This window comes from Protopterus annectens, chromosome 3.part0, assembly GCF_019279795.1.
Source record: "Protopterus annectens isolate FY-2018-M chromosome 3.part0, PAN1.0, whole genome shotgun sequence".
NCBI classification, from domain to species: domain Eukaryota; kingdom Metazoa; phylum Chordata; order Ceratodontiformes; family Protopteridae; genus Protopterus; species Protopterus annectens.
Genome location: NC_056731.1, coordinates 913,005,182 through 913,026,356, shown reverse-complemented (window position 1 = coordinate 913,026,356; position 21,175 = coordinate 913,005,182). Strand labels below are relative to the sequence as shown.

General features: G+C 43.7%; 1 protein-coding gene across 1 annotated transcript in view; it reads left to right on the top strand.

Moving 5' to 3' along the window:
• TYMS (thymidylate synthetase) overlaps positions 1-21,175 on the top strand; it is a 443,887-nt gene that overhangs the window by 122,080 nt on the left and 300,632 nt on the right. The window contains exon 4 of the mRNA XM_044065236.1: positions 16,334-16,435. Within this exon, the coding sequence (XP_043921171.1) occupies positions 16,334-16,435 (102 nt within the window). The remainder of the gene's footprint in view (positions 1-16,333; positions 16,436-21,175) is intronic.

Here is a 21,175-nt window from a genome sequence, read left to right as displayed (position 1 = left end):
TGTAGCTAGATTGGTGAATCGGCTCTTGGCAGCCAGATGTCTTTCTGCACCCTCTCTGTCCTCCCTCCCACCCAGAGACCAGGTTTACCCTTCCAGGACACCCACATATCTTCCTCCTTCAACCTCTCTGCAGGTCTTGGAGCACACTACTTTGTTCCTGGTGCCAACTATTTTGGTACCGATGGTGGATTTCACCTTTGTTCCGGAACCGACTCTGTGGCCTTTGGCTCCATCAGAGCTGACTCACCCACGGGACCATGATTTGGCTGCCGGCTCAAGGATCCCTGGATCGGCTCCAATTTTTCTCCACAGCGCCATCCACAGTTCCTGGTGCCTTGGCAGTTGCAAGTCCTGTTACGGCTTCTACTGTAGGAGGAGGCTCGTCGGAGCAGGGTGTGACTCCGGTTCCAGGCTCCCATCCCTCTTCAGGGAGGGCTGCCTTCCAGATTATGGAGAGAGCTCTAGCCTCAGCAGGCTTAGTTGGCACCATCCCCGTCAGTGTGTTACATTTATGTATCCTCTGGCTGCAGCTGTCACAATCTGCTACCTTGGGACAGCGGGCACAAGAGTGGCAAGATACCCTTTTGCAGGGTCCCCTATCTTCTGAGTCCTCCTCAACCCTTCCCACTGAGGAACCACTCCATAAGAAATCGTGTAAGAGGAAGCACGTGGATTCTACAGAATAATCTTGTCACGGAGGTAACAGATTTCGATGAAGGGGAAGGGTTGATGCCATAGAGCCAATCCACCAGAAACGGGACAAAATTCTTTCAGTGCCGGAGGATTAACCCCACAGATTGAAAGGTCTAGCAGTGGCTGCCATGGTGGTGGTGGTTGCCACAAAAAGGGAACTCACTGAGGAGAGTCCAACTGTCCATCCTCCAAACTGAGAGTACCAGACGATGGACAGATTTGGGAAGCGGGTCTTTGCATCAACTGCCTTCGCTAAATAGTCATTGAACTTCTTGGTATACTTCACCTGACTGTAAAGGGATATGATAACTGAGCTTTGATACCTTGGCAGGAGCAGTGTCTGACTAGGTCCGGGATAAGGTTGCCTCCCAGCTTGCTGCTCTAGAGTCCATCTCCAGCTTCTCTATGTGGCTTATTGCACATGCAGCTGAAGGGACATCCAGGGCAGCGGGTACAGGTGTTGCCATTAAGCTCCATGCCTGGATGCGCTTGTCAACGCTCCTGTTGATGCTACTTCGTAGTTTGGCCCAGAAGTCGGAGACACATTAGCCAGGTATGAAAAGGACATTAAAAACTCTTTCTGCTGTTGAGTTTTTCCACTCCTCAACCTTACTCCAGGAATCAGAGGAGTGGAAAGATGTGGTTCAGAAAGTCCCAAGGGCTTTTTAGGACACGCGTGGTCAGTATTCACCCAGGAGCAGAGGGGGAACTCTTTGGGAAGATGCCCCTCCTATGGCAGAGGGGACCCGTACAACCAAGGTTACAGGGATTCCTCTGAGCAACCCTACCAGTGCTCCTGAGCGGCAGCCCAGTTGCTTACCTCTGGAAGCAGTCAGTGGAAGATTCTGTCTGCACCACTCAGCATGGCACACAATAACATCGGATTCTTGGATGCAGACAGTAGTTACCAGAAGTTGCCATATCCCCTTCAATCTTTATCTTGGACCACAAAGGAGAATCCCCAGTTCAAAAGCTGCTTCAAAAAAGAGTCATCCAAACAGTCTCATCAGACCAAATAGGATCCAGATTTTACTTGAGATTCTTTAGTGCCGAAAGACAGGGGACTGGAAGCCAATCTTAGACTTCAGTGTACTGAGCAAGTTTGAGCAACAGACAAAATTCTGGATGGTCATGGTTCAGTCTATCCTTCCTTTTCTGGAAAAAGACTATTGGATGTGCTCATAGATCTTCAGGATGCATATCACCACAAAGATGGACAACCGCTCCAGAAGATACCTTTGCTTCCGGCTAGGAGCCAGTCATTACCAGTTTCTAGTACTGCCCTTTGGTCTCACTACAGCCCCCAGGGTGTTCAAATGCATGGCAATTGTAGCGGCTCACTTAATGCTACAGGGATTCTGTGTGGTTCCATATTTAGACGACTGGCTTCTCACCGCGCTCACCAGGCATCTGCTGCTTTCTGCCTTGGACTCCATTCTAAGTCTTGCCGAGTTCCTAGGCATTTCAATAAACAGAAAATCACAACCATCTCTCACACAGGACATAGAATTCATCGGAGGCAAAACTAAACACAAAATCCTGCATGTCTGCCCTTCTCAGAGTGGTAAAGTTGAGATCGCTCATCTCGTCTTACGACTTCTTGGGTCCATGGCAGCGACAATCACTTTACCTGCTGTGGTGAGGCACTACATGAGGCTGCTTCAATGGCTCCTGGTGTCACAATGGTCACTGTTAACTCGCCCAGTGTCCCACCCAGTCCTCTTAACAAACAGATGCAAACCAGATTTATCTTGGAGGATGAAACCAGAAGACAATTTAGGGAGTCGCCCCTTTTGTCCCTCTCAGTCCAAGGCTGTAGTGACCATGGATGCATCCCTGATTGGGGGGGGGGGGCATTTTCAGGGAAAGACTGTCCAAGGCACTTGGTCCCTTCAAGAGGCCAATCTACATATCAGTGTCCTAGAACTGACGGTAGTGCTTTTAGCATTGCATGCATTTCAGTCTGCCCTCCCTTCAGGGACAATTGCTATCCAGTCAGACAACATCTCAGTAGTCTGGTACATCAACAAATGGGGGAAGGGGGGGGGGCAGATCCTACCCTCTGTCGGTAAGCCCTAAGAGTTTGGCAATGGGCAAGCACTTTCAATTGCTTTCTGATAGCAGTGCATATCCCGGGGAACTCCAGAGTGATTGCGGACAAACTGAGCAGATGTATTCTTTTGCCTCACGAGTGGTCGCTCAATCCTAATGTAGTGATGAAGATCTTTTGTCGATGGGGTCAGCCTTGCTGCAGCCTGTTTGCCTCTCCCATAAACTACAAATGCAGCAGCTACTTTGCCCTAGTCCTCCCCTCAGGGGGAGTTCCCAAGAGATGCTATGCTCCACGATTGTCCCCCGGGACTTGTATTTGCCTTCCCACCAATCTCTCTTATTCCCCAATTTCTAAGGAAAGCCCAACGGTTGAGAAGCAAAGTGATTCTCATTGCACCTTATTGGCCCCGTCAAGTCTAGTTTCCCTTTGTCTGGCCTCACCTAATTAATCGCCCGTGGATGCTGGATCCAACTCCAAATCTGTTATCTCATCCTCTGGGCTTGGTCCATCCCAACCAACAAAATGTCAAGCTGACTGCTTGGTTTCTCTACTTCCAGTAATTGCCAAGCAAAACAATTTGTCTTCTCCAGTACAAAAGATACTTTTGGCTACTCGTAACCTGTCTACCAGAAAACTTTTATCTTGGCAAATGGAATAGATTTGTTTTTTTGGTCTGATGAAAATGGTCTTTATCCTTTCTCAGCTCTGATCGATAAGGTCTTGGAATACTTAACCAACTTATTAGAGTTCATTTAGATGCCATTTTGAATTTCCATAACTGATTTGATGATCATTCTTTGTCTCACTGTCTTTGCAAAACATTTAAGGGCACTAGATTTGACGCCACTTTTCAAAATACCCCCATAGCGCCTTGGGAATTAACGTTGGTCTTGCGATGTTTAGTTAGTCAGCCTTTTGAGCTAGCAGCCACCTGTGATCCAAGTTTTTATCTTGGAAGACTCTATTCCTGGTAGCCATCACATCAGCTAGGAGAATTTCAGAGTTGCAGGCTGTGTGTGTAAAACATCCGTACATAATATTTCAACGAGAGAGCATCACTTAGAACTAATCCCTCCTTTCTACCTAAAATATTGTCTGATTTCAATATTAATCAGACCATAGATTTACCAGTCTTCCCAAATTTCTCAAACAAGGGAGAATATTGCTTGCATTTGTTGGATGTCAATAGACTATGTTCTTTATTTGGACAGAACAAAATCATGTAGAAAATCGGACCAACTGCTTTATGGGCAAGCCAGTTTTATCGGGCCAACTGCTTTATGGGCAAGCCAGTTTTAGGTCACTCTGTCAGAATGGTTGAGAGATTGCATTGCATTATTTTATAGCCAAAATAAGCTACACTTGCCAACAAAAGTTAGAGCTCATTCTACCAGATCCGTCTCCACTTCAGTAGCCTTTCATTCCAGAGCTTCTGTGGATGATGTATCCAGTCACAACTTGGGCTACTCCTCATACCTTTATCACTCATTACAAATTAGACATCTTTTCCAGGGGAAGAGCATCCTTTGGCTCTATGGTGCTCAGGGATATCTTCTCTAGGGACTCCTAGGATCTAAAGTAGCTAGGGACTCTGTCAAGAGTTGAATGAAGATTGACATCAGATAACGTATGTTCTTACCATAACGTTCCATCTCTCTTGATCTTAATTCATTCTTGACATCCACCATCCTGCCCCCTCCGAAAGATTCCTGGAGGTTCGAAACTAGTCCTGGGTTTCTAGTAGGGTTGTTGCTCAGACAAAACTTCCATGATTTTCTGCATAATGGGCAAATCGACAATACAGATAAAATGTTATGGTAAGAACATAACCTCCTTTTTTTAATTCATGTTCATGTTCATTCCTGTTTCCTTTAAACATCAGACAAACCAGCAGTCCCTGATTAATATTTTTCTTAACTACATCTGTATTATCTACATATGTCAAATCTATTGAATCACCTTTTGCATTGTGTATCTAGCATCTTTCATTTTTTAAGCTACTTCATTCACTTTCATTATCCATGCAAACAATAGCCCACTTGAGGGACGTTTTATTCCACAGTTCATGCCCATTTCTTTACTCAAACACCTATTCTCTAACACTGTCACTCAATTACTTTGATATGCTGACATGCATACTCTCTTGATATTCTTTCCCTTTTATACCGTATCCACCCACAACCTTTCTTTGCAATTTTTGCAATTGGAGTCAGGGTGTCACTTCAACAGTGACAATCAAGGTTTACACCGCTGGGTGGCTAGCCCTGCCAAAGCAGCTCTTTGTGTATACTTCCATATCACTCATCCTTCCATTCTCCTCTGTATTATTCTCGTAAAAATGTAATCTGTGTTTAATGTGATGTCTCCAATTTTTATTTCATTATCTTCCATATAATTTTTAGTATCTCAGTACATAACTCTTCATAAACCCTTCCTTCAGCCATTCAGTACATTTTCAAAATACTCTGCCAATCCATTAAGTTCTTGTACATTCCATACCTATCTGCACCTGGTAGTGAATCAGTGTTTACTTTCCTAAGTACTTCATCCAGTGTACTAATAGTAATTACTTTTTTTTTTAATTCTTCCTTAACTCTTTCTGCAAATTATTTTACTTTTTATTTTTATTTTCTTTCATTTTTCTACATGCTATACTAAAATAGTCACAATTTGCTCTTGTTCTTTTTATTCCTCTCAGCATACTAATAGCCAAAGGGGCTACACTGCAAAGAGAAGGAGGGCTGCTGCAGTGGCACTGAAGCCCAAGGTGAGGGCCCGGGTGGAGCCACCATGGGTGCAGATCTTGGTGGTGGTAGCAAATCTTCAAAAGAAAGCTTTGAAGGCTGAAGTGGAGAAGGGTTCCATGTGAACAGCAGTTGAACACGAGTTACAGTCCTAAGAGATGGGTGAATGCTGTTCCGAAGGGACAGGCAATGGCCTTAATCGCCCTCAGCCTATTGAGAGAGTCTGGTTCAGATCCCAGAGTCTGAAGCGGCAGAAACTGTCACCTCATGGTGTCCAGTGTGATGATATAAACAATCCTGGAGAAGCTGGCGGGGACTCCTGGGAGAGTTTTCTTTTTTTCTTTGTAAATGGCAGGGTGCCCTGGAATGGGCTTGCCGTGAGGGAGGTCCTGCGCCCTAGAAAGCATTGTGGGTTCTGGCTGCATGAAGTGAGCTCTCCGCTAGCCCTTGAAGATCTGAGGGAGTGTGTGAAAGTCTCGCTGGGCCTTTACCCATTATACTAATATTCTCTTGGCATATTTTACCCAAATATGCAGATACTTCCTCCCTTCTCCCTTGTAATTATCTCTACCTAAACCATAATGCCTTAAATGTTTCTTTCATACATTTCTTTCTATGTCATAATACTCACTTGTATTCTCGCAATTCTCTAATACATTTTCCCATACATCACTTTTTCTTCCTTACTTGCATCATTCTCTCTTGGCTTTTCCCGGTTAGTGGTCACCACAGCAGATCACTGGTCCGCTAATGATTGGCTGTGGATTTTAACGGTGTTGATTTGCCAGCCTGGCGCCCAACTTTCAAGGAAGGAACACCCACCCATACACGCATGCACCTACCTGCATATCATTAATATTCACTCAACCGTGGGGAGGTCATGCAGACTCTGCACAGAAGGCACTCCAGCCGAGAATCAGAACAGGAGAACCTCTTGCTGTGGGGCGACGATGCTAACCGCTGCACCACTGTGGCTTCCTTACTTGCATCATCCTGCCATGAAAAAAACATTCTACCCTTCATACCAGTTTTTATAGCCACCTTTCATGGCTATATGACCCTTCCATAACTGCAGTACTTCACACACTCCAATTTCATCTCATAATTTCAATTTTTAGTTTCCTTTTCCTATTTTAAAGCACTCCCCTTTCTTCCACCATCTCCATCCATATTGCTAAACGGTCTGAAATCCGGTTACAACTGTATCACTGCTACTCCTAGGTCTTTAATAATACAAAATCAGTTTAAAGTCAGAGTGACCCACCTAAGTCCACGGACTCTTGATCCACACAGCTAATTTAACACATTATAGCACTTCCTATATTTGTTTACATCCTTTCTTTTTGTGATTTCCCCTTGAATCACAAAGTCCCCTGCAGGTATAATTTTCCTGCTTAACCACCACATGGTCTAATATTTGGAAAACCATATTCTTGCTAGTTAATATGCTTATAGTATAATTCTATAAACCTGTTCTGTCCACCTTATATCCATAAGTTAACCTTCCCATTCTTACAGCAAGTATTTTACACAACACAGCCACTCCATAGCAATGTTCACATCTAAGTTCCATATTCTAATTCAACCCCATTGTGTGTTCCTTTCCTTTCTTTTTCATTATTTAATACCATTTGTGGTACGTGCGTATTATCACAACCAGGTTCCAAATATCTCCTATTTTTTTAAAATTATGTACAAACGACTCATTGTGTTTTTGCAAGGGTGGGTAAGCTACTAACCAGCTATCTGTGACATCGCGTAATCACCCAGGAGCAGTAGCAAGCCCCAAATTCCTCTTACAGGTTGACTTGCTTTAGCTATGGATTTAATTTTAAATACCCTGGACCCAACTCTGAAAACACAAGACACTAAAACAATGTAAAATGGAGTGCAGAAACTGTGTGGTGTTTCAAGCTTCTTAGATTTCGTGCAGAAACTGTGTGGTGTTTCAAGCTTCTTAGATTTCGTGCAGAAACTGTGTGGTGTTTCAAGCTTCTTAGATTTCGTGCAGAAACTGTGTGGTGTTTCAAGCTTCTTAGATTTCGTGCAGAAACTGTGTGGTGTTTCAAGCTTCTTAGATTTCGTGCAGAAACTGTGTGGTGTTTCAAGCTTCTTAGATTTCGTGCAGAAACTGTGTGGTGTTTCAAGCTTCTTAGATTTCGTGCAGAAACTGTGTGGTGTTTCAAGCTTCTTAGCTCCTCTCTGACTCTTTCTTTGGAAAATGGAGTAATACCTTGTAATCACAATGACAGAACAACCTGACTATATGTAATAGCTGTTCAAAATATCTATTTATGAAATTAACTGTTTTTCTTTACCAAAAAGTGGATCCAGAAAAACATGCACAGAAGCCAGTAAGAAACTTGGTCCTTTTCAAGAGATCACATTTTCTGCCATCCAAGTACCTGTCGTGCCAAAGATGCTTTAACAGCCGATGGGCACAGTAAACAAAATTGAGATGGCCTATCAAGATACACATTAAGAAAAGTCGGGCACTAAATGACATTTAGTTACACTTCTAAATTCTAATACTGTAACTAAATGTCAAGTCCATTAAAAAGTTGTAAGGCTTCCAAATGTAAAGGTAATCGCAAGTAAACTACAGTCTGCCAAATAAATAGACTGGACTATCTGTAGTAAACCTTTTTTCCAGCATATTCCCTTCCCCGGAAATGTTTTAAAGGTTGACTGTTCTGAAACCAACAAAAGGGGGAGGGGGGGGAGCAACTGCTACAAATGTGATACTTTTAACACTATCAAGTAAGAGACCTAACAGAAGATACCATTCCCCAGGCCAACATACTATGTCAAGGATCTAAAAAGAGAGCTCAGAAACTGGATCTCGACTGACTATCACAACAAGCCACTACATTTTCTTCAGATAGCGCTCAGCTTGCCTCTGCTCCAAATTCCAGTACAGTAAAATATTGCATTCGGGTTACTAATCTGTCCAAATTCATGAGATTAAGGATAAATGACTTTTTTGTTCATAATTTCAACAATTGACAGATTTGGAACCTGGCTGCGATAATACGCAAGTAGCCCATTTTCTATTAATAGTCTCCAAAAGTGTCTTCTTTGTAAACAACCTACATTCAGGCACACCTTCTTGCTGTATGCCCTTTCTTTTTAGATTGGTTACATTGTACCTCCATCAATGTAAATGAGAAAAGTCCCCACAAAAGAAACCGACTGGCTAGCACATCTTAAATGTCCCAACAGTTTCACACATGCATTCCTTTCATAGCCTTTTGTTCCAGCTAATCTGCAAAGTAACATTTAAGTTACTACCATAAAACAAATTGTTCCACAGATAAATGTCTTTGTTACATTTGTAATTACAAAAATGTCATCTTCAGTGCCTCAATTTCTAATGTTAAGTCACAAAAAGCCTTTGTCCCAATATGTACAAAAGACCAAATTGCTTGAGCTTTAAAACCCAGAACAGTTACCACATTGTTCCATGATATTTTGGTCACATGTATAATATCTGCCTGTTAGTGGTAATTTGTTCTTATTCTCACAACTGCTGTTTTCTTTTCAAAAACAGTTTTACTTAGTTTGATGCAGCTGTCCTTTTTTGCCTGCTGTCACTGCTGCATGCTTGTTACTGTATTATCTGCTATCACAAAGCCAGACACCTTTTTAGTTTGTTGCTGCTTTCCTCTGTCACCGCTGCATTTTTTGATGATGCATCTCCTGGTTCTTTTCCACATTTCCATCCTCAGCACTTCTAAAAAGTTGCCATCTCACTCCATGAAAAACTGTCACCTGGATCATCCTGCTAGATTTTTAACAGATCTGCAAGCCCTGGCCGCCAGTTCCGTCATTTGCACCATTTCAATAGACCTGTTTCCTTCAACACGGCAACAGCTAAACACTGCTCATTTGTAATATCCATCACCTCAGAATATTTGTTTACATTCTGAGGCTCCACACCGAATGCTTTTTTTTTTCTCTGAATTCTTGCTTTTCACCTCAAAACTCTTCAATAGATTTTCTCTCCTCATTGCTGCTGCTTCCCCTAGGCCCACTTCCTTGCTGCTGTAGGAGCCTTCCACTGCTCTCTAGCAGCTCCAAAGAGTAGTGGAAGTTCCCAGACACCCTGACCAAATTACCCCTCGTAGTATACCACCTTGGGTCTCCCCTGAAAGAGGTTATTAGCCTAGTGGGACTAACTTGGTCAAAAAAGGTTAAAAAATTAATTGCAGTTGAGATAGAGTATAAAGCAGGCTTATGGATTATAGAGGTGAGGATGAGCAGTTTCACAAATCTATGTATATGGCTGGCAGATAGTATTGGAATAGTTTTTACTAATTGTGGAGCATAGGATTCTGAATGAAGGGAGATGCTTTTGAAAGTATAGCAAGGTAAAGGTAATGGGGGCATTTATCCTGGATATGTACAGAAGCAGATTCATTCGATAGGTGACATAATTGTCTTGTAATAATTTGCATTCTGAATGGATTTCAGTGGTAGTGAGATGTGGTTCCAACTGGAGTCCTCTCGGTCTCTTACTTGTACTAATGGTTGATGCTCCTAAGCTGGGGTTCAAGAAATGGACAGTGTGGGCATATAACATCCCTATGTCTGATGCCCAAACTCTTCATGGTGTGCTTGGGGGTTCCCCATTTAGAGTCCTCCTGCTGGATTTGCCTGGGCTTTAACCCTCACATGCTTAACAGGAGGAACACACTGATCTTGAAGGGTCTGTTAGCCCCTTCCTCAGAGGTTTGTACTCCCTTCCTTCTGCTTCTGGGACTCAAACTCCTGCCAAGAAGTCTGGGGAGGGAGACTGGGCCTGGGGGAGCGAGATCAACATAGGAAGTGGTCTTCAAGTCTTCCTCTGCTAAGCCCCCACCAAGTCTAGGCCCGCCTTGTCCAGGGTTCTCCTCTGCCCCCCCCCCCCCCGTTTCTCCCTGGAGCCAGAGAGTTCCCAAACCAAGTCTTCTGCCTTTCCTTGGTGCCATTCCAGGCTGGGCTCTGTAGCTTCCTCTGTCCAGTCCACTCAGAGCCTTTTTCAAGCCGAGGTGGACAATGTTTCTTCGAACCCAGATTCAGCTTGGGGTCTTGCCTGCTCCATCCACCTCTGGAGTCATGAGCACACAGTCTGGTTTCTTACCGATTTTTCTCCTCCGATCTGACCTTCAGCTTTAGAGTCTTTGGGTCTGAGGTTTCCCAGTGTTGAGGTGTTGGCGCTGATGGTCTCTTGTGCCTCGATGCCAGCAGTTACCTTGAGCGGTTCGTCTCTGATGTCTTCGGACTGGGCTGACTCTGAGCCATAGGTTTTGGGTCTGCTACAAGGCGTTTGGAGCTGTTCCTCCCCCACCCCCCCCCCCCCAGGGCTTTGGCACTGGGAAGCTCTGCTCAGACTCCCCCTTCAGCACCTGGGGTAATGGTCCGGAAGGATCAGACACTGACAGTTTTGGCAGCGGCTGCTCTGCCTTCTGGGTTCACTCGCCTTTGAGGTGGTGGGAGAGGGTCCTCTCTGCTCTTTAGAGGGCATTAACACTTTCCTTCTCTGAGTCTGCCCTGGCTCCTTCTGTTTCTGGGCCAGAGTCATCCTTCTTGCCTCCTCAGGGACAGCCTGTTGTCAGACCGCCCCAGGGTGATGTTCTTCAGGAACCCCTCAAAGCTTCAAATCCTCCCTGTAGCTTTCCCCATGGAGGTGCCTCAGAAGCATATGTGTAAGAGGAGGCACTTGGATTTTCTCCCCAAAATCTGTCATGGAAGATGCAAATTTGGATGAGAGGGAGGGTCCCCCCCCAATCACCCCCTAACAATGTCTTGTTGGAAACATCATGGCGATTCTGCGTCAGAAGTGGGTGGTGGTTTTCCCTTAAACCCAACCCTGATGAGTCCATATTCTTGGAGGCATTTGGCACAGGGCCTTCATTATCTTGGGTGCCCCCCCCCCCCCGCAGACCCTTTGGTAGACCTAATCTCCTTTGGGGCATGGAAGGAACCTGACATGGTTGAGTCCCTAAGTACCTGGACAAAGTCTTCAGTGCCCCATTGGTCCAAGAGTTCCCCAGTTGATGCCATGGTGGCTGCTGCAGCCACCAAGAAGGAGCTGGTGTAGGAGAGTTCCTCAGGCCATCCTCCAGGCAGGGAGTCCAGGGTGATGGACCACTTTGCGAAACAAGTATATGCTTCAGCCCCCTTTGCTCTGTGTGTGCTGAACTATTTGGCTCATGTCACCAGACTGCAGAGGGACCTAGTTAAGAAAATCTATGCATCTGCCCCAAGGTCCACATCGGCAGAGGAGAAGGTTTTCTTTTCCCAACTGGCTACCCTAACTGTCATATCGAACACGTCCCTGAGGCTTCTTTCTCATGAGACTGACTGTGCCTCTAGGGTGGCATGCCTTGCTCTGGCTTTGTGCTTTTTCGGAACCCTTTAAGGTGCCGTTCACCATCTCTCCCTTTGACAGGTCCAGTTTGTTTGGCCCTACTGTTCGTGACACTTGCCCAGAGCGAGAAAGACTGGAAGACCTGGTGTGCCTTCAGGATCCACTTCTCTACTCCACGATGTTCCTTTTCTAGGAATCAGCGTGGGGTCAAGAAGTTGTGGTTTCGGAAGTCTCTGGGTTCTTCCAGGATAGTCAGGGCCAATCTTCCCCAGGGGCAGAAGATGCTGCCCAGGGGCAGAGGGGGAAATGACAGATGCTGCCCATGTGGCAGAGGGGGGTCTCGAGATTCTTTCTCAGGCCCTTCCAATGCTGAGGCATTGCCCAACTGCTCTACTCCTGGAGGTAGTCTGGTGAGCTCCTCTCTCTGCACCTAACAGTCTGGGAGTCCATCACGGACGATCGTTGGGTGCTCCAAATCATATCCAAAGGTATAATTCCACCCCGTTTCTTCATCCTCCCTCGCCGAATAGAAACCTCCCGAATGTTCCACTTGGCCAATGGGAGGCAGCAGCTGTAGAAATCACCAGGCTGCTCGAAAAATGAGTCGTCCAGCCCGTCTCCCCAGAACAGTCCAGATCAGGCATTTATTCCAGGTTCTTATTGGTGCCAAAGAAAATGGGTGGGCCTTCAGACCCATTCTGGATCTTACAACCCTGAACTGTCTGTTGTCAAAACGAAGTTTCAGATTATCACCCTACAATCCATTCTGCTCTTTCTCCAGAACAGTGACTGGATGTGCTTGGTAGACCTTCAGGATGTATACTATCAGGTGAAAATGAACAGAGACTCCAGGCGGTTCCTTCACTTATGGCTTGGAGCCAAGTCACTTTCAGAGTTCTCCCATTTGGGCTCACCACTGCCCCCAAGGTGTTAAAGTGATGGCAGTAGTGGTGGCTCACCTGTGGCTGCAGGGTTTTCAGGTCTTCCCCTACCTGGACAATTGTCTCCTCTCTACTCACTCCAGGCATTGACTGATTCAAGACTGGGATTACCACCTCCTCCTAGCGCCTTCCCTGGGTATTATGATCAACCTAGCTAAATCAAACTTGGAACCTGTTCAGGTGTTAGACTTTATAGATGCTCAGTTGAATACAAAAGTGGCAGGGTGTTTCTACCTCCAGACAGGTTACTTTTTTGCTCCAACAGCACGTGAAGTCTATTCTACAGACTCCTTTTCCCCCTAGCAGGTATGGTTCCTTGGGCAGTGGAGTCCGTGGCGGCCACAATAACACTTCTACCGACCTCACGTCTACACATGAGGATTCTTCAGTGGACCTTAGTGGCATAGTGGTCCCTTCTCAAACTTACTTTATTGTACCTGGTCCAGTTGTCCCGAGTTTGTAGGGAGTCTTTTTGGTGGTGGCTGCAGTCCCCGAACCGTCTTCTAGGCCGCCCATTTGTTCTTCCTTCCCCCTCGATCACTGTGACCACAGATTCCTCCCTGCTTGAGTGAGGAGAGCATTGCATGGGACAGACAGTCCAAGGCACGTGGTCCCCCTTGAAGACCAATTTGCATGTCATTGTTCTGGAAATGAGGGCATTGCTTCTGGCATTGCAAGCCCTTCAGGCCCTTCTTCCTACCGGAACTATTGCCATCCAGATGTACAACATGTTCATAGTCTGGTACATCAACAAACGGGGGGAACATATCTTATCCCCTTTGCCACTAGGCCATGAGATTGTGGGAGTGGGAGATCTCTTCTAACCGATTTCTGGTGGAAATGCATATTCCGGAGAAGTCCAACATTCTAGCGGACAGGCTCAGCAGAACCATTCTGATGCCTTTCGAGTGGTCTCCAAATCCTTCAGTAGTGGACATGATCTTTTGAAAATGGAGTCATCCTTGCTGCAATCACTTCTTTCAATGAGAAGTGCACAGAATTTTTTGCTCTGATCCCCCTCCAGGGGAGTCGTCCAGAGACACTCTGGTCCATGCTTGGCCCTCTGGTCTACATTATACTTGTCCTCTTCCTCTGATCCCCAAGTTTCTTAAAGCTCAGCAGTTGAAGAGCAAAGTCATACTCATGGCCCCTTTCTGGCCTTGCCAAGTTTAGTTCCCTACTCTTTGGTCTCATCTGGTGTGTCCTCCCTGGACTCTGGATCAGATTCCAGATAGTCTGTCACACCAGTCAGGGTTTCCTCACCCAGACTTAAGTCAGCCTGAAACTCACCACTTTGCTGCTGCAGTTCCCTTAATGGCTAGGACTCCCAGGCTGTCTTCACCAGTCAAAAAGATCTTGGTTGTGGCTCACAAAGCTTCTAGTAGGAAGATTTACTCCAGTAAGTGGAAAAGTTTCTCTGTCTGGGTATCCCCTCACAAACTGGATCCTTTTACAGCTCCTGTTACTGCCATTTTAAGATCATCTAGCCCATATTTTTCTCAACAGCACTAGTTTTTCTACAATTAGTTTATTTGACAGCAGTTTCAAGTTTCCATGTAGGGGCGAATTCGGCCTCCTTGGCTTCTTCCAAGCTGTGCAAGGCCTTTTTAAAGGGGACATTCCTCCTTTGGCCACCTATCAATGACCCCATGCCTCCTTGGGATCTGACTCGTTTTGCAGGCCGTAGTTCATCCGCCTTTCAAACCAGCTGCCATTGTCAATTTACAGTTCTTATCGTAGAAAATGGCCTTCATGGTGGCTATTACTTCAGCCAAGAGGGTTACGGAGTTACAGGCATTGTCTGTTAAACCTCCCTGTCTTCACTTCCATAAGGACAGAATGACTCTTCGTTCCAACCCATCTTTCTTACCAAAGGTGCCTTCTGAAACTAATATTAACCAGGTGATTTAATTTGCCAGTTTTCTTCCCGAATTATCAGAATACAGGGGAGTACAAATTGCATTTATTTGATGTCCACAGACAGCTGTGATTTTTATTTGCATAGAACCAAAAGTTGTTGACAGTCGGATCAACGTTTTGTATCCTTTTCTAAACCACTTCTGGGGGAGCCTATTTCTAAGGTCACTCTTGCTCATTGGATTTTTAGCTGCATTTCTATACGGCTTATTCCAAAGGTTTGCCTCTACCTGGCCCTACCTGGGAGCATTCTACCAGATCAGAGTCTACTTCTGAGGCCTTTTGGTCCAGGGTTCCTATTGACTACATTTGTTCAACTGCTACTTTGTCCTCTTTGCACATGTTGGTCTCCCATTACAAATTGGATATTCTCTCCAGGAGCAGGGCTTCCTTCGGCTCAGCCATGTTCCGGAACATCCTTGAGGGCCTCCCAAGGTTATTGTAGCTAGGGACTCCGTCCCACAGGTTGAAGACCAAATGAAAAACTGCAGATAAAGAAGTTGTGCTTACCATAACGTTCCATTTGAGTTGTTGCTTTTAATTTGTCTTTAATCTTCCCTCCCGCCTTCCCCTGCCTTTTGGCTGTGTAGTGGACTGGAGTGATGCAGACGCAAGCTTCTTTGTGGCTCGAGTTGAGTCTCCGTGTGCCTATACCTTGTATGGTCAGGGATTAAGTTTTTCTGCTTTGGGGGTTTGGTGCTGTCCTGCAGCAAAGTCTGTCTGAGGGGAGGGAGAGTGGGGCATTATGAGTTTGGTAGGAGCTCTGATTTCAGCTCTAATGCTGGAGTATATGGCCATGTTGGATCCGTGCTGGATCGTAGTCCCATAGTTTAAAGACGAATGAAAAGCAACAACTCAGATAGAACGTTATGGTAAGCGCACAACTTTTTTTTTTTTGTCTTATTTTGAGGAGTAGAGCACCCATCAGTAAAGCACTGTTTTATTGTATTTTGACTAAGGCTGTAAGGGCAGGTTATTGGCTTGCTGTTAAACATTTGTATGCAAATAATTATCTACTTTATGCTGGACCTATGATTAGAAACTTGTATGTACCATGTGTAACATAGTTATGTACATTGCTAATTTATACTACTAGATCTCGAGAGTGACTTTTGGATCGTTTCCCCTACCTTTTAGCGTTCTTTCTGAATCTCAACTGAAATGTTTATAGTTTTGGGCATTAGAAATATGGACATGCATAGGTTTTCTGGATTCATTTAATAGGTCAAAGTAGAACCTGAGGGTATGCCATAATGAGGAGTAATCTGTAAATATAAGCTGTGTAAAAAAAAAAAAAAATCCAGGTTGTAACAGTGGAAGACCATATGAAAAAGGTTTGCTCCAGTGGTCTTGAAGAATCCAGGTTTTCATATACATATGTTTTCCTATCCCTCCTCGGAAGTTGCTGATGTTTATTATGAATGGATAGCCTAACTACACTGCATAGAGACTTTTGAGTATTCTATTACAGTGGGATGTTTAGGTGCAGGTTTCATGAATTTGCTTACTTGTCCACAATATAGGTTTAGCTTCAAGAAAAATCCTTGATTATGTTGTGATCTGAGATATCTGAATTGTATTATGGGATATCAGTGTAACTTGTTCAGTGGCTTAAATTTTTCCTTTATTTCAGATTACACAGGCCAGGGTGTTGACCAGCTCCAAAATGTGATTGATTCTATTAAGAAAAATCCGGATGATAGAAGGATTATCTTGTGTGCCTGGAATCCTAAAGGTAATATTTTTTCAAAGTACCATTCTTTTTGATAATATTGACTGTAAATGTTATGGGAGAGAAGGAAAATTCACTTCCAGAATGCATTAAGTGCAGTGTATGTAGAAAAAGTGCAGATGAAAATCTTCATAGGCAATTTTTTTTGCATTTGTGCATACATGTGTATATGCTGACACATTTCATAGGTAGGTACTAGGCTATGAGCCCTGGGGCCTATACAAGCCCAGCCAAAAAGGTACCCTGGCTTTTGCCACCCAAGAAAATTATTTTCCCATGCCACTGTCGTGCAGAGCCACAGAGGTGATCCCCGGGGTGAATTTCCTATTTCCCATCCAATCATAAAGATTTTTTCTTGAGTGCTAATGAGGAGCTATATTTGATATAGATAGGTAGTTTATTCCAGAGTATGGGAAGTCTCTGGGACAGGAATCTATCCCTCCGGCATGTTCTGTTTATTGTGGTGACGAGATTTAGGTCCCTAGAGCAAGTAGCTCTGAGGGATTGGGATTTCTTTAAGTGGAGCAAGTCCAACAGCTCTGGATTTGACATAGCTTTGTATGTTAGGCAGAGATCATGAGGAGGCGATATGCGACTGAGTAAATCTGGAGTTTTTTGAGACGGTCTGCATAGGGCATCTGTTTGAGGCCGGTAATCCTCTTTGTGAGGTATTTCTACGGCCTTTCCAGTTGTTGTAGATGTCTTGTGAGGTACATACCAAAAGGGGCATTGTACTCTAATTGGTCTGAGTGATGAGTAGAGGGGAACAATGACCTCTCTTTTCTGGATGAGAAACCTTTTGTGATGAGGTGTGCCACGTAGGATTTCCTGACTACTGTGGTGATGTGATTATCAAAGGAGAGACTACTGTCCACCTGTGTCCCAAGGTCTCATCACACTTTTTCGGTGTTAAGTATACTACCACCTATGTTGTATTCATGGGTACAGAGTTTTTACCAAAGGGGATGACAATGCACTTTTTGGCATTGAGCTCGAGGCCATGGCTTTTGACACCAGGCATCTGTCTCAGTGATGCCCTCATGTAGGATGTCCACATCGTTAGGAGTTTTGATTATGGCTCCTAGTTTACAGTCCTCTGTAAACTTAGTTAGCCAAAGACCTTCTGTGTTAGCATGTACTTCAGAGAAGTAGATACCAAACAGGAGAGGACACAGGACTGAACCCTGTGATACTCCGCTTGTCACTGGTCTGAAGTCTGATTTGGAGTCTGCTACCTTCACAGTGTGGGTTCTGTCAGTGAGCTAGTTGGCAACCCATCTTGTGACATGGGGATTTACACCTAGTTTAGTGAGGATCTGTAATTCCAGAGTGGGAGATGGTGTCGAAAGCCTTGGCAAGATCTAGATAGGCTTTGTGAACCACCTTACCCTTGTCTACGGCTTTGGTGACTGCTTCAAAGAAGTCTATTGGGTTTAGGAGACATGATCTGCATTTTACAAACTCGAACTGGGTGGGGTCCAGAGTTTGGAGATTACCAATGTCTTTGTTTATAAGTTCCATGATGATACGTTCCATGGCCTTGCAGACCAGGCTCGTCAGGCTAATGGGGTGGTAGTTCCCGGGGTCTGTGGTGGCTCCCCCCTTGTGGAGTGGGATAACCGTTGCTGTGTGCACCATTCAGCAGGCACAAAGCCTGAGGTGAGGCTATGATTGAACATGGTACTTGGGTGGGGTGCCAGTTCGTTCTGTAGTTCGTGTAGAACGTAGCCTGGGATGTTCTCTGATCCCATGGATGCTGTGTTCTTGGCTTTGGAGAGTTTTTTACCTGTGCAGCCGTGATTACAGGAACTTTGCATTCTACCGGTATAGAGATGGGCTCTTTAGGGGGTGAGAGGGGGGTAAAGTTAGGGGGTAAAAGGGGGGTAAAGTTAGCACTGAACCTATCTGCCAGGATGTTTGCAATATCAGTTGGGTCTGTATATTTAGTGCTATTGTGTTGTAACTCAGAGCAGATCTGAGTGTTGTCATGGAGATTCTTGACATAGCTATAGAATGCTTTGTGGTTGTTTTTAGAATCGGTGGCGATTTTTGTTTTTGTAACTAGCTTTGGAGGATTTTATCAGGGATCGCAGCTTCTTACTGAGGCTGACCAAGAAGCTCCTCCACTCGTGGGATTTTACTCTTTTGCAACAGTTTCTTCCTTCTGTTGTACTGTTTCTTTATGGCAGGGGACCACCAGATTGACTTCCTTTTTTTTGGAGGATAGCGTCTTGGTTCTGTTTGGGATAGCACAATCCATGCACTCATGTAAGTGCTTATAAAGTGGAATTGTGTAGGATTCCGTAGTCGTAACTGTATTGTCCAGCTGCATGGGTGTCATGAAGTTCACCACTTCTGTCTTAAGAAGCATGAAGTTGGCTTTGGAGAAATTTTACCATGGTTTCCTTAATGGGGGGGTCTGATCTGTTTGGTGTGAGGTGCAGTCAGTTAGATCCTCCATTTCATGTTTAGTACTATCAAACAAAAACGGCTGTAGGTAAAACCAGGGTGCATAAAAACATGAAGTAAGAACAAAAGAACAATGCACCAAGGTAGCACACAATAGCGTCTTTAATAAAATAAACAAAAGAAAACAGTGGTAAGCGCTTTCGCAACACTCAGTTGCTTCTTCAGACAAAATGTTAAAACAGCTCGTTTCTTAAATACTCTTGAAACCAATTAGCATAATTAGTGATGTCATACCTGAAGGAGCATTTAAAGGCACAGACAAAAACTAAACATAAATCAGATAAAATACATAACATAAGCTTCTACTAAGCATAAAAAAATCTTTTTAAAAAATCAATTATGTAAAATTCATTCCTAAGTAAGAGGCAGTAAATATTATGCTTAAAATTATTTGTGTTTAAGACGTCTGGCTTTCAAAAAAGGGACCAGAGATGTGGTACCGTTAAGACCTGGATATTTGTTTGCATTAAGTTTCATTATCCATTTTTGTTCACAACCTTCAGTAATATTTTCTATATCCCCTCCTCTCAAATTTTTATGCATCTGTTGTAAGACAAAAAACTGGAAGGAATGTGAGGGATCAGTGTTCATGACATGATTAGCTAATGCATTTGTATGTTTTCTATTCCTGATATCACGAAGATGTTCCAAAATTCTATCTTAGATAAAAGTGGCTGAATCTATTGAAACTATCGATTTACATCAAAATAAAGCTAACACAGGAGCCATTCCTAAAAAAACACACCTTTTGCCATCCTCGACAATATCGCAGGCTCATATGACGTCCACAACAGCTGGCCAAGATATTCACGTATCCAGGAGCACTGACAGTGTTTTTTTAGACATCAACAACAAAAACGACTTCTCCCTGAAGGCACATCTACCATTCAGGAATCGTACAAGAAGCCAGAACTACTAGGGACACTTATCCAGGATAAATCAAACAGAAAGGACCATACAGTCACCGAAAAGGAGACTAACATAAATACAGGTCTTGTTGTTAATATTTCTTCATTTAAACTGAGTGATGATCAGATAAATTTGCGTAGCAAAGGCCTGTATTTTATACCAGCGAAGAAGGCTGATTTAACAGAAATGATTAAGGACTAAGTTGTTGGGAAGAAATTTAGCCTTAAAATCTTTGTTTCCTAACAACACAGTGAATGTAAATAATATATACAAACACCCTAGCAGTTTTATTCCAAATATTCCACCTAGTATTCAGAGGTTTACTGATGTGTAAGATGGCTTTCAGAGATATAAATGAGCAAGATTTCAGTAATTATCATTTCAGCAATTTAACTGTTGAGCAAAGAGCATTGTATGAACTGAAGAACTTACACTCCCTTGTTATTAAATAGGCTGACAAGGGAGGTGGTGTCCTCTTAGACAAACAGTTATATATACAGCAAATGCATCAATTATTATTAAATAATGATACATATCTACCTATCTCTAAAATCAGTTAATACTATTGATAAAATTTCGTTTTTACTTTTTGATTTACTTATTACAGGATTAATAGATGAGTCATTGTTTAAATATTTTAATGTTTTAAAACCAATTGTCCCAAAAATTTATTGCTTACTGAAGATCCATAAAGACCTGACTTTACCACCTATGCGACCTATAGTGTCTGGGGCCGGTTGGTGTACCGAGCCCCTTTCGATTTTTGTTGAGTTCACTTTACATGGTCTGCTGGATAACTGTCATACCATTTTAAGAGACACCAAGATGTTTCTCGAAAGATTACATAACAGAATGGGCCAGTATTGAAATAGACATGGACTTTGTATTGATTACTATGGATATAGAGTCTTTGTTCACCAGCATTCCCAACTTATGGGGTATTGAGATGATTAGAGAATTTCTTGCAACTAACAGGTGTTTTATGAACAATAAAGTTCAATTAATATGTAGCTTGCTAGAAATCATATTGGAAAATAATGTTATGACCTTTCAGGAACAGTTCTTTTTGCAAAAGGTTGGCGTGGCCATGGGTACCCCATGTGCCAATAGCTACGCCAACCTAGCTTTAGTTTGTTGGGAAGAAACATTTGTTCTTTCCAGCCAAAATCCCTTTATAGAACATGTATTATGGTATGTACGGTTTGTGGATGACGTTTTTATGTTATGGAAAGGTGATGGTTTGAATTTTGCATCTTTTGTGACGTACTTGCATACTACTACTGATTTTTTTTTAAGATTTTCATATCAGATCTCTGCTGAAAATGTTGATTTTCTTGTACATTTGACTAAATCTGATCTAAATAG